At 41.7% G+C, this 17,056-nt stretch overlaps 1 protein-coding gene across 2 annotated transcripts in view; it reads left to right on the top strand.

The window, feature by feature from the left end:
• The window catches only part of COG3 (component of oligomeric golgi complex 3), a 69,761-nt gene extending 58,199 nt beyond the window's left edge, over nt 1–11,562 (top strand). For both annotated transcript variants that reach the window (XM_014838885.3, XM_070520684.1), the window contains exons 21-23: nt 4,035–4,162; nt 4,955–5,053; nt 9,572–11,562. In XM_014838885.3, the coding sequence (XP_014694371.1) occupies nt 4,035–4,162; nt 4,955–5,053; nt 9,572–9,601 (257 nt within the window). In that variant the 3' untranslated portion in view covers nt 9,602–11,562. The remainder of the gene's footprint in view (nt 1–4,034; nt 4,163–4,954; nt 5,054–9,571) is intronic.
• Nucleotides 11,563–17,056: the final 5,494 nt, after the last annotated feature.

The raw sequence follows: 17,056 nt of genomic DNA, 5'->3' as shown, positions 1-17,056 counted from the left end.
GTTGATTAATTTGCGTTTATATGGTCCTTGCTCTGATAGCTTGGAGTTGGTTTCCTGCTCCTCCTGTGGCTTGGGTTGATGCAACTTGTAGTTTGGAGCTGACTGGTCTTAATTGGACAGCACTACTTGCATTTCAACAAGCATTCCAAGGAAGGAAAAATTTAAATATATGTGTATACCCAGTTAAGAATAAAATGTGGTTTAGACGGAAACACTTTGAGTCTGCTGGTTTCTGTACACCTGCTTTTCATTGTGTTAGAGCTTTGATGAAAATATTGTGCTTGATAGTATGAAATATTGAGAGATATTTGTATTTTCAAGTATTATATGAAGGAATGTTGGACCTTATTTTGTTCCACATTTTATACAAGTTTTATCCTCTGTTTAATGTTTAGAGTCTTTGAAAAAGATTACAAAAATTGTAGTGTCATTTGGGAGTTGGCAGGCAATATCACTCTCTGGCAGATATGCTTGAGATGTTCCCAGCCTTACTCTTTCCTAAATGAATTTTTTTGTGCTAGGTTTTTTTGTGTATATATTTAGCATTAGACATTAGACATTTAAAATCACAGCTAACTTTGTGGGTTATTTTTGGTATATTTTGTGATATTTTAAGTTGTCATTAAACCAGAATAAGTCATTCTGTTAGATTGGTATTTCTGGCCCTCCCCTGACCCATATTGTGATAGAGAGCCTTTGAAACTACAAAGGACAAAATGGTGAAAGAATCACTGTTTTAATTACAGGTAAGCTGTGTCCCAGGGGGTGCGGAAGCTTTTTGCTCATAGTGAGAGAGATCCAAAGAATGATTCTGGCTTAGCATCCATAAAAAATTGACTGTCTGGCACCTAATCTGGAATTAGGTTTTTAATGTGATTGAATTTCCATATTGAAAGAATGTTATGTCTGTCAGGTATTTATTTCTTTTGGGGAAAAGAATTGAGACCATTCTAAAATTTTCAGTTACTGTTATTAATGCCTCAGGTTAATATGAAGTTGAACTAGAACTAAGACGTTGAAAGAGTAGCTATATATCTCTTAGGAAGATCTGTAAACACAGAGAATTATCAATTGTATTTGAAAGGAAGGCAGGATTTTATTTCAAAAATTCATCATGTGAACTTTGACGATATCAATATAGGTTTGCATTGTTTTGCTTTATTGCAAATAAACTTTGTAACATGCTTTAGGCCTTTTGTTTACTGTGATGGAGATAGTGAATGTTATATTGTCTTTATTATTTTAAACCTTTTATTGTGAATGAGATTGAAATCTTTGCCATCTTACTAAAAGACAGAGTGTGCTCGATGCAGTAGTACATTCTGTCAGAAGACAGAAAACCAGATTCTTTACTGACAATACTGGAAATTCTGACCATGGTCGGCCTGGTGGTAACCACCTATTCTGACCCCCTCACGGTCAGAAGCAGACTTAGGCCATAACTCAGCTCGGTTCTAGAAGGAATTCTGATCATCTTTGGATTAGCTGGTGCTCTGGCTCAAGATTTCAGTCACTTATAGAGCTTTGTATTTAGAAATAGAAGCTGATTTTATTTTGAACATTTATGTAAATGAAACTCTTGGGTGCCAAAACATCTTTCTTAAAATAGGTAGAAACTAACAAATAGGCATAAGGCATATTTAGTACAGCTAAGCCCAGGAGCTGGATGCATCATTAATGTATTTTTCTTCCCCTTTGGAAAGATCCTTTTTCACTCAAAATAGGTGCCATTTTCTCAAGTAGAATCCTCATAGAACTCCCAGTGTTAGGTGTATTGTGCTCTTAGGCATTACTAGCATTACTAGCATTGTCATCAGTAAAGCAGTAGATGAAAGGCAGCTGACAGAAGGACAGATTGAAATAGGGCTTGCTCTTTTTTTTTTAAGATTTTATTTTTCCTTTTTCTCCCCAAAGCCCCCGGGTACACAGTTGCATATTTTTAGCTGTGGGTCCCTCCAGCTGTGGCATGCAGGATGCCGCCCCAGCATGGCCCAATGAGCTGTTCCGTGTCTGTGCCCAGGATCCGAACCAGTGAAACCCTGGGCCACCAAAGCAGAGCTTGCGAACTCAACCACTCGGCCACGGGGCCGGCCCCAGTGCTTGCTCTTTTCTCATTTAACCCATTTTGTTTCTAAGAGAGGCGGATCTTGGCAAATATAGCAGTGACACTTCAGTTTACCTAGTTGTTGTATCTTCTGTCCCATTTAGATGCACAGAGCTGTAGAGTTGCTTTTTCTTAATCTGTAATACAAGAAGCCCACACTTAAATGTCATAGTGAGATTTTTGGGCCTTTGGGGTGGGAGCATCAAGAGCAATCTAGGGACTTGCCTTGGGCTCCTAAAAACCCAGGGTTACTGGTTCATGCAGACTTGATCAGGTTCTTGGGGGTCATTTCATACTAAACTCACAAGAGATCAAGTTATAACTTAGGATGCCAATTTGTTAGTTTACTCTGGGAATTGTGCTATTTTAGGAATTAGAGGATGCTCTATTTACTAGCCTCTACACACACCTTTTGGGTATGAAGGCTCTGAAAACTGCCTTAATGATCCCTGAAGTGCATTGGTGATGATAGAACCAGAGCCACTGGAATTAATCATCTTCAAGGAACTTTCTTCTATTTTATGAAAAATAAGCAATTCCTGGATTGTTTGTTCTTTCTTCTTGAGAGCATTGGCGCTTTCTTACCATGCTTTACCATGACCCTCCTCAATTAAAAAAAATTTTTTTATCGTTGTATAAAATTTGAACTGTGAAAAAGTATAAAATGAAAAATAATTGTGTTCTCCACCTCCAGACTAGTCCTCTTAAAGGTAACCACTATTAACGGTTTCTTTCCCAAAATTATTTATGTATATATTATCACATATGGACTTAAAACATATTATGCAAATAAGGTTATACTATAGCCCTTGATTTTTTTACTTACTTTGTATCTTGGAGTCCTTTCTGTGCCAGCATATCCAGCTCTACCCATTCTAGTTAGTGAATGCATAGAATACATCACTATAGCACAATTTCTTTAGTAATTCTACTAATGGATATTTAAATTATTTTTATTTTTTGTCTTTCCACACATTCTTTAATAAATGCCCCTGTACACACATATCTTGATATTTTGTGAGTATATACATAAGGTAAATTTCTAGCAGTAGACATGTTAAGTGAAAGAGTATGTGTGTTGTCAATTTTGCTAGACGTTGTCTCTAATATCCCTCCAAAGAGGCTGAACCATTTTATGCTCCATCAGCAGTGGATGAGGGTGCCTGTTTCCCCACTCCCCTGCCAAATGTGTATAGTCACAATCTTAGTAATTTCTACCAATCTGAAAATATCTCAGTTATTTTAACATGCATTTCTTTAATTATGGTTGAGGTTGAAGCATCTTTGAAATTATTAATCGGTCTTTTCCTTTGTAGCTTTCTAGGTAATTTTCGCTTTTAAATACATCATATAGATTACTATTCTTCTCTTCTATTTTTACTTCTTTTCAGACACTACACCTGGGCTACATAATTATTTCAGTTACAATTTTCTGGAATTCTGTTCCCTTTCTGATAATATAGTATAACAATATAACAAATGGATTTTTACTTCCCATTAAATATGTGTGGATATTTTCTGAATGATCTCATAAGACAGAGAGCATCTCTTACTATGAATCAGTTCTGCAGATGAATAAGCTCATTCACTTTGAAGTAATGCTTACTGTCTGCAGATGACTTTTTATTTTACCTTAACTCTTATCTCCAAATTCCAAAGGCACCAGTTACAGCCCCTATGAATGTCTTGAAACATGTGGGGGAATTCTTTTGTTGCCTTATCCCTTGGGGTTGAATTTAGTGTGTAGTAGAGACTTAATGAATGTTTATAGGGTTTGTGATTAAACTTGATAAACAAGAAAAGTGAAAGAAATTCTTTGAGGAAATAGTCTTTTTTACTATTTTTCTTTCCCTTTATTCCCCTCTGAATTAAAATGAAAATGTTTCTTCTCTTTTTCTTTGTGACACTAACCAGGTTAATTTCTTTCCAGCAAAGGTCGGTGACCTTGCGGCAGGTGCCTATAAGAAAGTCAAAGCACAGCTGCCGCTGACGTTGAGAAGTATGTCACTGTACCTGTCCAATAAAGATACTGAGTTCATCTTATTTAAACCTGTCAGGGTGAGTATTGTGGCAGTTTATCTGAATGTTGGCCAGTCTCTTCAAGTGTTCTTGCCTTGTCTACCATTTCCCTCGTCCCATAGACATTTTTAAATGTTGGTATACTATTCTAGTGAAGTTGATAATCACTGTGATCCTTGAAAGGTTAACAAACCCTGCATCTGTCTGATGATATCTTTTTCCCCCCTCCTACTTATGTTATGTCCTACTAACATAAGTTCTTTATGTTGCCTTTGGCACTAAGGTAATTTCTACCTAAAAGTGAAAGTTAGTAGATAAATAAATAAAACATCAGACTGTCACACTGAATTTGGCCCAACACTTGAGAGAGCAGCATTTCAGGAATTATGCCCTATTTTGCTGGTGAGTAGTGGAAATAAATGGCTCGCAATGGCCACCAAGGGATTAAATGTCACAGCAAATTTAGTACTCATAAACTTCCAGCTCTGTGTTGAGCTCCCATTTTTACCCAAGTACATTTTATGTGTCTGGGAACTTTATTATCTTTTGTGTAAGAAATTGCTACTGAAGACTCATATTATTCTCTGGGGGACAGAGCTTGCTAGAGTTTAGTTTCTCCAGGAAGTATCACTTGATAAGTGTTAGTCAGGTTGTGCTAGCATGTGAAATATTAAGTGTAAATTCACTGTCTTTGGTAATCCCGTGAAGGATATAGTTCCTCCACTCGTTTTGGTAAATATGGTTATGATTTAACGTTCTTAGCGTTTCATGTTTAAGACAACTGCGTATGTTTTCAGTGACTCATTTAATGTGATTGCTCTTCTTTCTAAGAATAACATTCAACAAGTCTTTCAGAAGTTCCATGTTTTGTTAAAGGAAGAGTTCAGCCCTGAAGATACCCAGATCATTGCTTGTCCTTCTATGGAACAGGTAATCCATGGTCTGAAGGTCCTTGTCAGTTTTATAACCTCTCAGTTATTTTGAGTAGATAATGTCTTTGAGTAACTTTGTTTTTAGTTTTAATCTTAAAAATTGTACATTACTTTATGAGTTCAAACTGTGCATTGCTCTCTCATATTTTTGGTGATGACTTTAGAATTTTCAATTGCTTTTTAATCCTTTCTGATATTGAAGTTGCTGTGTTTAAGGAGAATGAAATGTTTGTGAAAGATTCAGATAGTGGTATTTATGTTGCTGAATAAATTTGTTTGCAATTGCAAGGTAAGAGGTAAAAAGCATTTCACATTTCAAATGAAAGAAATGAAAGTTATTTTAGGGATTAGAATAGATGTTAGAGATGTTTATATTTTCTCCCTTCTTCCCAAATTAAAAAAAATTGAATATAGAGCTCAGTCTGTGTTTACTATCATTCGTTTATTCAATTTTGTCAGCAGGTTTTTATCAAGTACCTATAATGTGTTAAGAGTAGGCTCGTGCTATGGAGGATATTTTATTTCTGTTTTGAAATTTAGCATAGTTTAAGAGTTTAGTGTATGGTAAGGACTAGAGAATTTGGGGGAGAGTGGTAAGGCTGCTGAGAGCCTGATTGGAGCGAGTGGAGGCTGGCAGGAGAGAGACTAGAGGCAGTGAGTGTGAGTAAGTCTTCTGGGCACTTTTGTTATGTGGAGAGAGCAAAGATGGGGTGGTAGCTGGAAGAGAAATGGGATCATTTTTTAATTGAGATATAATTCATATACTGTAAAACTCACCCTTTTAAGGTAGACAGTTTAGTGGTTTTTAGTATATTCGCTGACTTGTGCAACCATCACCACTGTCTAATTTCCAGAACATTGTTATCCCCCCTGCCTCTGGAAAGAAACCCCTTACCCGTTAGCATATTCCCTGTTCTCTTCTCTTCTACTAATCTACTAGTCTACTCTTCTACTAAACTACACTTCTACTAACCTACTTCTACTAATCTACTCTTCTGCTAATCTACTTTTTGTCTCAATAGATTTGCTCATTCTGGACTTTCATTAAATGAAATCATGTAATACATGACCTGTTATGACTAGCTTCTTCCTTTTAGCATAATGTTTTCAAGGCTCATCCACGTTGTAGCATGAATCAGAACTTCATTCTTTTTCGTGGCTGTATATATTCCTTTCTATGGATATATGGGTCATATTTTAAGAAGGAATCTCTGTAGTTCTAGGGTTGTTCAGTCAATACTTTTTTATGTCACTTGAAGTAATTATATTCTGTGAGCTTTTCCCCCTCATTTTGATTTAATTTTTTTTAAATTATGTAAAATATTTGCATGGTTCCCAAGTCAGAATCACAGAACAAGGTAAATTTGGAGCAATCTTGCTTCCCTTTCCAGGTCCCTCCAGGCTTTTTCCTCTTTCCTCCTATAAGGAGCTATTTTTTATTTGTTATTGGATTTTTAAAGATGGGGAAAAATGCATGTTTGTATGTTCATGGGGAAGATCCAAAGAGAGGGAAAAATTGATGCTGGAAAATTGTCACGAGTAGAGAGGGGCGTGGAGTCTCAGGAGCAGTTGTCAGGACCTGGGGTGTTCAGCTGTGTAAAAGGAGAGAAGGCTGAGTGTTCGGGCCCACCTGTGAGGAGGTAGCAGATGTGAGGGGAGCTCCTGGAAGCTCTTGCCTGCCTGCTTCCCATTTGTGAGTGAAACAGGAAGCAGGGTCGTCACTGAGAGTGAGGAGGTGCTGAAATCTGAGGAGGGAGGCTCAGCTGAGTTCAGGGGTCATGAATCTAGGAGAGACCATTCAACATAGTTGTCTACTTTTCTCCCCAGTCATAGTCAGTTGCCTGAATGCAGATGTGGAGTAGCTGGAGATTTGTATTTCATTAGGGCTGTGGTTTTGCCAGGAGGGTACAAGGTCGAGGGGGATGAGGGCCAGAGCGCTAAATGTTTAAACAAGGGAGTGATTGTAATGATTGCCATGGAACTTAAGCAGATGAGGAGCATGAGGACAGGAGGGAGCTAAGGGAAGAGAGTGAAAAGGTAGGAGGATCGTGGATTATGGGTCCTGGGGGAGTCAAAGGATCCTTGGAATTGGAGTATGAGAGGAAAGATAAGCTGGGAAGATAGGTTACGGCGATCAAAGAGTGAGATGCTTGAAAATGAGATCATGGAGGGGTTGCAGTTAGAGGGGAAGATAAGGCCTAAGATACGTCCCATGGAATGAGTAGCTGATGTAGGGTGAATGATGAGATCATTGGAAGAAAGGAGCCACAGAACTGAGCGACCTACACACTGGAAAGGTTATCTATCTGGATGTTGAAATCATCAAGAATTCCTGCAGGAGTAGTTTTAGAAAAGAGTGATAGTGCTCTGAGATTTGTAAGGAATTCAGGGCAGGGTGATGGCCAAGGGGTTGTAGATGGTTGCAAGGAGGAGTAAAGCATGGCAGGGTCTGATACCAAGAAAACCAAAGCTGAGGGGAGGTGCTGGAGGAGGGAGGAAGAATGGTCTAGAAATGACAGTGGGGAACAAAGAGGACTCTGATCCACCTCCAGGTCCAGTGGTCCCAGGCATGTGGAAGAGAAACACCCATCACTTGAGAAGGCTTCAGGGGAAGCTCGTCCTTGGTGGGGAGCTGGGATTCAGTTACGGGTAGGAAGGTTCAGAGAACTGGCTGAGGGTGAGAAGGAACTTTGCTGATGACTGACTGTAGGTCCAGTGGGGGCACGGTGGAAGGGCTTCAGGAGTTCAGAGGGGTGGATGATGAGGTTGGAAAAGAGCCTTGTGGGTAATAGAGACCAGGCCGGAGGAATGACTTGGGAGGCCTGGGCTTCCCGCAGTGGGTGACCTAAACATGGGTAGAGGTATGAGAAGCGCAGTTCTGATGGAGGGAAGTCGGGTGGGTCTTGCTAAGAACACGCAGAGTTCCTGGGCTCCCGCTTGACTCCTCCCAGTGAGATGAATGTTTCAGTGTGTGTGTATAAATGTCTGTAACTTAAAGTTTTACAGCAGTCACCTGCATTATGTGCAACTCAGTTGTTTTGCTTTGCTTGTCTTCCCCCATTCTATTGATGAACCACTAAATTATTGTCATGATGTACCAGTGGGTTGCAACCTACAGTTGGAAAAACACTAAAAGAGCCCATCATCCTCTCTGTGCCTTGACCATCTTTCCAAGCTGGTAACATTTTCTAGATGATAATCATAGCTGATGTTACTGACTGCTGACTAAGTCACTTGGCCAAAGGTTCACAGAGTAGGAACCAGAATCTGTATTCTGATTCTATTGATTGTTCCTAGAGGGACCCTCTGGTTTGCTGTCACTTTCTCTCCCATTTTAAATTTCCTTGGAAATTGGATGCTTGTGACTCATTTTCTTAAGATCCAATATATGGCAGTACAATTTTTTTGTAACTTTATTTTGTTATAATTTCAAACTTAGAGGAAATAATGTGAGATTGGTAATAAGGAACTTGATCCAGTTTTTTACAGTTTGCCCCATTTGCTGTATCATTATTGCTTTCTCCCTTTCCGCTCCCTCCCCACCCCTCTTTTAAGTCATTTGAGAGGAATTTGGGAGACACTGTACTCCTTTACTTGGAAATAGTTCAGTGAATTTCCTAAGAACAAGGAATTCTCTTACCCTCCCCCCACACAGGGATCAAAGCGGGAAATGTCACAGTGATGCTATTATCTAATCCACAGTCCATATCACATTTCCTCAGTTGTGTCACGTGTCATATCTCGTTAGTTTCTTTAACCTGGCGCAGTTCTGCAGCCTGTTTGGCTTTCTTGACCTAGCCAGGCCGGGCAGGAAAACACAGAGGTGATTTTGTGTCCCTTCACTGGAAGTACACATTTTTAAGAGATTAGGGAGCGATTGTTTTTATCACCAAAACAGCTTGTACCGTATAGAAGGGGTCACTGCCAGGGCTGTTTAACTGCAAGTCTCTCTAGGGCCTGGGTGACAGATACACGGTGTGCAGGCTGCCATTCCTCCACTGTCCCAGTGACGGATTTCTCCACTGGCTCTGTGTCACTGCCCTTTACAGAGTGGGCAGGGCACTCCTGGGGTCACTCGGAGTTAGTGTGTGAGCCGAAAGTCACTTGCCATACCTGTTCTTGTGCATTTAAAAGAGTCATTTAAAGAATTCAGCTTACACACAACTCTTCTGAAACTGCACTCTGCATCAAAAAAGGGCAAAATTAATTATTTAGATCTTCTCTCCCTTGTCGGAGTTGGTATGTAGTTTTTTGTCATCTCATTGGATTCTAAATGAATTGAGTGCCTGGATTCGGTGCTGTAGGGTCACTCCCCACAGGCTCCCCAAAGCTCAGTGCCCAGTGGCTGCTTCAGAAATCAGGCCAGCAGTGCGGCTGCAGTAGATACTTCACAACCATGTTTATTGGTCTCTTAAAAATCTCAGACTTCTCTCATTCTGTTTTTGAGGATCTAAACAACGATTTGAGTGTGTTATTCCACAGTAGAACTAACATAGCCTTTCACTTTACTTTTCAGCTGAACTTCCTACTGTCGGTTTCTAAATAACCAGGCCGGGCAGGCTGTGTGTGTAAATGGTGTGTCCAGTAGGAGCGTCGTGAATCTTGCAGCTTGCAGGACACAGAGGAGTTGTATGAGAATGTCCCCAAGAACCCACAGGCGTGCTGCCCGGAGCTGACTGCAGAAGGAAATATAAGCAAAATGTTAAAAGATCGGTGTTTCCCTTTTAAAAACATCAAAATGCCAAAGATTAAACTACGAGCGGGGATAACTGCGTCATTTCAATGATCACAGGAAGTGTAGGCTGTTTAGACGTAGCTGTGGTGGGCACGCAGGGAAGTGGTTCTTAGCCAGAGATGTGCAATGAAAATAGGTTGCAATAAGTAGTGCAAAGAAGAACTTTACGGAAATATAGCTAATTAGAAAGCTTCTAAGAGTAAGGTTTGTTAAAGCGTGAAACACTGCAACACTTAACCACTGAGCATTCCAGTGGCTATTTTTTTACTTCCAGAAATGTTATTTCTACACTCTATTTAATGTAATATTTCTCCTATCACTTTGAAGTTTAGTTTGGAGTAGATTGGATGCTTCTGAGAGCACATTCTGCTTTCTTGGGAATTCAGGGTGTTATCTTTCTGTGTGTTTGATGTGAGGTCGTTTCAAGATGCAAGGACCTGTGTAAGGTCCCAGCATCTGCACGCCTTGAATTGCTTAGGTGCAGAACGTTCGAAAGCAGGGAGCTGCAGCCTCCTCAGAATAGAGGATGTGTGTGCAGTATCTTTAATGGGAATCTTCCTGGTACAATAGTCAGTGTTTGTGAGTGGGAAGTACCAATTAAGGTGACTGAAATCTGGCACATAAAGGAGACAAGAAAACCTGATGAATAGTGTGGCTCATGCTTGAAGGTTGGGGTTAGCAGCCTTCTGTAGACTGCCTTCGGTTTTAGTAGTTCTTTGAAAAGTGAACGCTTTCGTGTCCTGTATATTCAGTGGCGGTGCTGTGTACCAGCCTCGTGGCTCTGCAGCCCTGCTACAGAAGAATACATTTTACCAACAAGACAAGAATGAGGAAGACTGCCCACCCCTACAGTCTGCCACACTGCATCGGGGATCATGAAATGAATTATGCGCCTCTGTGAGCTTTCCTACAAATACCTATTTCCTGAGTGGATTGGTTTTGCCTCTGATGTTATAGTAAATGTAGCCTGCTTTTTGGTTCAAAAGGAATTTTGAGTTATTTAAACACTAGTCTAGAGATGGAACACTGACGAGGGTTCTGGAATATAGCCAGCAGACGTCATTCTTCTCGACCATAGCAGCATTTCTCATCCCCTTACAGCAGACCCCCGCATTGTGTAGACAGGTTACAGACCCTGAGGTCTGTCATTGTAAACAGGTCACTTGTCTTTCAACTCAGTTTAAATTGGTGATAGATGTTGCTTGATAGAGCTTAATACTCTATATTTTGGGAAAGTATAAGGTAAAGAGGGTCCATATTCATTTTTTGACATGAAATGAATGAATTAGGAAGGCTATATTTACTTCCATTTACTATTTTAAATACATGTTTAATGAAACAAACTGTAAAATATCCAGTTTTGTGTATTATATGTACATTTGATTTTTTAATAGCCTTTCCAAAGAAATGAGGGCATGATTATTGTACAGTACTGTGACTGATCTCATTTAATGTACAGAGCAGAGTGTGTTCTTAAGGATAAAAATATTTGGCGGCACCCATTCCTGTGTCTTGAATCCTTTATTTCTGAAGCACTCAAACACCTTACAAAGTGCTGAGTAGGTGACAGTGACCCAACTTGTTTCCTGAATGAGTCTTTGTTTAAATCTGTACAGTTTCAAGTGTTTACTTATACAAAGAGTGTACATACTTTCAAATAATTAAAAAAATAATTAACTTAAAATGCTTTATATTATTTGGCTAGAAATTGCTGTTTTTAATAAATGTGAATTTTTTAAAAAATAAAGATTTTTGCTTCCTACTTTGTCCTCATGTGTCTGTGTGTGGATTCTTGTTCTTTCAAAGATTTTATTGCAGTTTTTATTGAGATAATGTGTAAATTCTCATGCAGTTGTAAGAAATAATACAGAGAGATCCCGTGTGTCTTTGTCCACTTCCCCCCAGTGGTAACATTTTGCAAAACTCCAACCCAGTATCACAAGCAAGAGATTGACACTGATACATGCCACCAGTCTTACTCCCATTCCCCCCGTTTTACTTGCACTTTATGGATTATTTTGGTAAGATAATAGTTGTGGAAAGACATTTTGAAGCATCTTAATGCCTCATTAGTTGAAAGATAATTTAATTTTTCGTTTGCAAAATTGCTAATTTCCTGAGTACTGTTAGCAAAAATAGTTGTGTTGAAATTTAGTATTATTGAAGTAGCAATAAAAACAGATTTGTATTTTTCTCTGGCTTAACCTTATATCTTTGAATTCTCTTCTGCTATTTTCTTACATGTAAGAAAGAAATAGTCAACCTTCGTTTTTAAAGAGGGGCCATTAAGGGAACCTGGGGACATTGATGAGAGAAATGTTACTTCTCAGAAAAGGGGAACTTCGTCGCTTCCTCTCTGGAGTACTTTTCTCCTGGAGGGGATTCTTCCACTGGTTTGTCCAGCTTCTCTTCCTCAGCACCCAGTCCTGGCCAAGAGGAAGCCGCTGCAGGAAACCTGGTACAGCGGCATCCATGAAATAGTCATCCGGTGAACAGACGTGTTTCCTTTTGAAAATAAAGGTGTTTTTAAATCATTTTTTCTGATTATAAAAATATATCCACTATTAGACATTTCTGAAGTGTTTGAATTTTAGCACACAATGTGCAAATCTGTCATAAATCCACCCTGAAAGGTAAACTGCTATTAAATGTTTGGCATAGAGTTCCAGATTATTTTTCTATGTATATTCTAAAATAAATTTTTCTTACAAGATTGGGTTCTTTTACACATTTTTAATAAAATCAAGTGTGTTTTAATTATCATTGTATACACATACATTAAACTATTTAAAAGTAAGTTGCAGACATCATGACATTTTACCCCTAAATGTTTGAGCATCCATCACCAAAGAATAAGGACAGTCTCCTCCATGACCTTAAAACCATTATCACACCTAAAAAGGAAAAAATCAGTAATATTGAATATGTAGTCCATGTTTCATTTTCCCCCAAAATGTCTCATAGCTTTTTCTTATCCAGGTTCATAAATTTTACTGGTTGTTACATGTGTTTAGTCTCTTTTAATTTAGACCACTCCTCTTATGGTTTTGTTGGCTTGTTTTCATGACATGATTTTTTAAAGAGTGTAGGCCAGTTATCTGATGGAATAAACCGTAGTCTGATGTGCCTTGGTTTCCTCATTAACTTCAGAATATCCAACAATTGCAGGATACATTCTTTTCAGGTACGTGGAACATGCCCAAATAAACATACACTGGGCCATAAAACTACCAAAACGAAAAGACCCGAACGTGATTTACAGCAGCGGTTCTCAACAAGGGATGACCTTCCTCCAGCCCACCAGGGGACGTTTGGCAACGTCTGAGGACAGTTTTGGTTGTGACTGGTGTATGTGGGGTATTACTGGCTTTTAGTTGACAGAGGCCGGGGATGCTGCTACAAATCCTACAGTGCACAGGGAAGCCTCCCGCCTCCCACAACAAGCAGTTATTTGGCCCCAAATGTCAGTAGCGCAGAGGTTGGGCACCCCTGCCATATGCCTGAGCCACCCGCCATCCCAGCTCTTGCTGTTCCCCTTACGTGGCTTGGTTGTCTTCATACTGACACACGATATATTTTGCTTGTTTGATTTTTGTCTGTTTCCCTTCAACCCAGATTGTAAGCTGCATGGGGGGCGGAGCTTTGTTTCGTTTCCTGCTGTATACCCAGCGCGCAGAACAGCGCCTGCAGTAGGTGCTCAGTATTTGTTGAATGAACGAAAGAATCCACTCGTTTTGCCCAAGTCACGTAGCCTTCCATACCCGCCGTCACTCCCAAGTCTGGCCTGTTCTCTGTCCTACATAACTCTTTATTTCCTCCCCTCCACTGGGTTTCCAGTGCCGTTGCCTTGGGTCAAGGCCCTCGTTTTCAATACTACTTGTTTAGAATGTTGAAATATCTTTATCAGAAGAGTCCAGTCTTACTAGCACCTTCCCTCCCCTTTGTTCCAGAATATAAAATTTTAAACTGCTGATGGCACACGGGGCTGTCTCAGTCAGGCCCCTGTGTGTCTGTCCAGCCTCATCTCCTCACTACTCATCCTCTATATGTACCAGGGTCCTTGAGTGCAAGCAACAGAAGACATCCTTGTCTAACTTGAGCAGGAAAGGGTTTTGTCGGAAGGAAATGGGGGACTTGAGAGACAGACCAGAGGCTGGAGGACCAGAGGGATGACAGGAAGCATCACCGATGCATTTTTTTTCAAAGTGGAAAGAGTTGGTCCAGACTCCACTGCTGTGGCAGCAGCCTGGATCAGGCATCACCACAGCTGTTTTCATCTCGGCCAAGCTCACTCCCTGTGGGGCATGCGCATGCATGTGCGTGATTTTCCATGTTTCACCTGAGAGCTGGAGCAAGGAGGAGGGCAATCTCTCACTCTGCCAGTTACTAATTTAGTGCCTCTTAGCTCCAAATTCACCCCTTTTTAAGCCCTGCTTTAAGATTCTGGAGCTGGACCATGAGAACATTTCTTCTCTGCCAGCTGGTGCAGTGTTAGGCTTTGTAGGGTGCTGGAGGTACACTGCAAGGTCCAGGGGAAGGGAGTCTCTGTTTCTGATGAGTCCGTTTTTCCTTCTACACTGCGGCCATCAGCCAGTGAATTTTCTTGGCATCCCAGCGGGAGGCTCCTTGTGGACCAGCTTCTGCACCCTAGCAGCCACTTCCTGTGCCCCAGCTCCCCACACCCACAGGGAACTTCCCCACCAGTCGGGGGCTTACACTCACATCCGCCCGGTGTGGTGTGGCGGGAATCCTAGCCTTGGTGCCAGAGGGAGGGTGCTCCTCCAAGTTCTTAGTTCCCTCCTTGGGTATTCTTTAAAAACAGGGGAGGGAGAAGGAGAGAGAGAGAGAGAGACAGAGAGCTCGAGCAAGGGAGGGAGAAGTGGGGAGGGAGGGTGGGAGGAGTGGGAGAAAGAGCTGTCTTTGCCGTTCTGGTTTTTCTTAGAGTTCTCTTTTAGTTCCCTTTCAGTATTAACTTGTTAATAATTTATATTAACATTTCCCTGGTCAAATTACTGGTGTGCTTTCTGTGTTCTGGCTGGTCCCCGACTGATACAACCTTTCTTAGTTTTTGCAGTGGGAGGCAGGGCACTGCTGCCCACTCATAAATACTCACAGGGGGATTTCCTCCATGAAGGAACGGGGGCTGGAGGTTGGACAGCCAAAAAAACATGCTTGTCCAACAGGTCTCCAAATGCCACAACCTTATCTGTCTGCGCATGATGCGTGCTCTCTCCACATCTCTGCACAGACCGTCGCCTTTCCTGGGGACTCCCAGTGTGCACCCCAACCCCACCACTCTTTATCCTATAGCTCAGCTCAAAATCCACCTCCTCAGAGAGGCTTTCTGTGACTCCCTGCCTTGGCTGACTCTTCTCCTTTGCTTCTACTGTGCTCCTCCATGAAGCAACAATTTCACTGTTTTGCCGTTACTTGCTTCTCTGATCCCCACTCTGTAATCCCCCTGAGAACAGACAACCTGTCCTGTTCTCTTTGGACCATCAGCACATGCTGGGGACTCAGTGTATGTGTTGTGTGGCCTAATTAATTAGTAACTAATTTCTGTGTGCACTGGACGAGTGCCTTCTGGATACCTTGGGGCATCCACCGATTGTTCCCCATCAGGAAACCCTTGCGTGTAACCATGCAGGTTAGTACTGATAACAGCCCGACTTAGTTCATTTTCCTTTCTAGGAGAAGTGCCTTTTCCTGCCAAGTCATTGAAGTTCAATAAGATGATGATGAGTCAGAGAATTTGTCCCCTCCGGCAGGTGAGGTCCCAGGAAGGGCTGCGGTGTGAGGCAGAGAAGTTATGGGTTGAATTGTCTCCCTGAAATTCTTATGTCGAGGTCCTAACCCTGCTAGGGCCTCAGACTGTGACCTTATTTGGAAATAGGGTTGTTGCAGATGTAATTTGTTAAGATGAGGCCATACTGGAGTTGGTGGGCCCCTAATTCAATATAACTGGTGTCCATATAAAAAGGGGAGGTTTGACACAGAGACACGCATACAGGGAGAACACCATGTAAAGCCTAACGTTATGCTGCTACAAGCCAGGGAACTACCAGAAGCTGCAAGAGGGACCTGGAGCACATCCTTCCTTAGCACCTTCAGAGGGAAGCCCTTGATCTTGGACTTCTAGCTTCCAGAACTGTGAGACAATAAACTTCTGTTGCTTTAGCCTCCCAGTCTGTGGACCTTTGTTACAGCAGCCCTGGGAAACTCACATAGGAGTGTGGGAGCTGGATTTTTATAGTTCCTGGCCATCTGGTTAGCTATTTCCATTACTTCTGTCACAGTCTGTGCGGTGATTCACTTTTCCTTAGGAAAACAGTCCCTGAGTGCTGTGGTACTCTGTGCAGACGTCGATAACACTGGCACAGAGCAGCAGTTACAAGAGAAGCTGGACATCCATATTTCTAGATGAAACCTGTTGTCTTTTAAATGTCGGAAACAAAATATTTTAAAACAAGGGGCTGACCAAATAAAATGCCTCTGCAAGGCCACCTGATGTCAACCTTTGCGTTAATGGAATCCTGTTTTCAGGTTTTGTGAAAGGAGGAAAACGTAGGAGAGAAACTGGCAGGATAATAATTGAAGGGCCCGCATCCGTTAAGCACGGTGCGAGCGCTTTACTGACGCTTTCTCCTTTAGTCCTCACATAGTGAGGTGTGTTCTGAGACTGTCCTCCTACTATGGGTGAGGAAACTGAGTCACAGAGGGGCTCACTACCTCGTCCAAGGTCCCACAGCTAGGTGGTGCCAAGACCTCAGCCCACAGCTGGCTGGTCCCAGAGCACACGTGCCTTCAATTCCACAGCAGACTGCCTCCTATTCTAGTGGGAGAAACTTCAGGGCTGGCTCTGGGACATGGCCACAAGCCTGGGAATACTCGTTTGTTGCCGAGATGGACACAGGAGGTTCTGTCTCTAGTGCCTGGTAAGGAAAGGGGCTCCACGCACACTGAGCAGAGTGCAGAACCAACAAGGCATGCCGCAGCTCTGAGGCTGCCTGTGAGGGCCTGCTCCTCCAGAGGTCCTCTGTGTCAATCACAGCTCGCAACCTGGCAACAGAGTAACTGTTGTTCTAGCTGGTGACACTATTCCCCAACAAGGTGTGGCAATCACATAGTGGAGGCGACTATGTAATGCTTGCCACTGCCAGCTGTACTTGAGCTCCCCTCAGCTGCTCAGCTGTTGTGGTTTGGGGTGATGCCAAGACTTTGGTGAACGCAGGGTGAGCTCAACAGGAGAGCAGGGCCACGAAGGTG

Source organism: Equus asinus, chromosome 11 (genome assembly GCF_041296235.1).
Source record: "Equus asinus isolate D_3611 breed Donkey chromosome 11, EquAss-T2T_v2, whole genome shotgun sequence".
In the NCBI taxonomy this organism is placed as follows: domain Eukaryota; kingdom Metazoa; phylum Chordata; class Mammalia; order Perissodactyla; family Equidae; genus Equus; species Equus asinus.
This window is presented reverse-complemented; position numbering and strand designations above follow the sequence as displayed.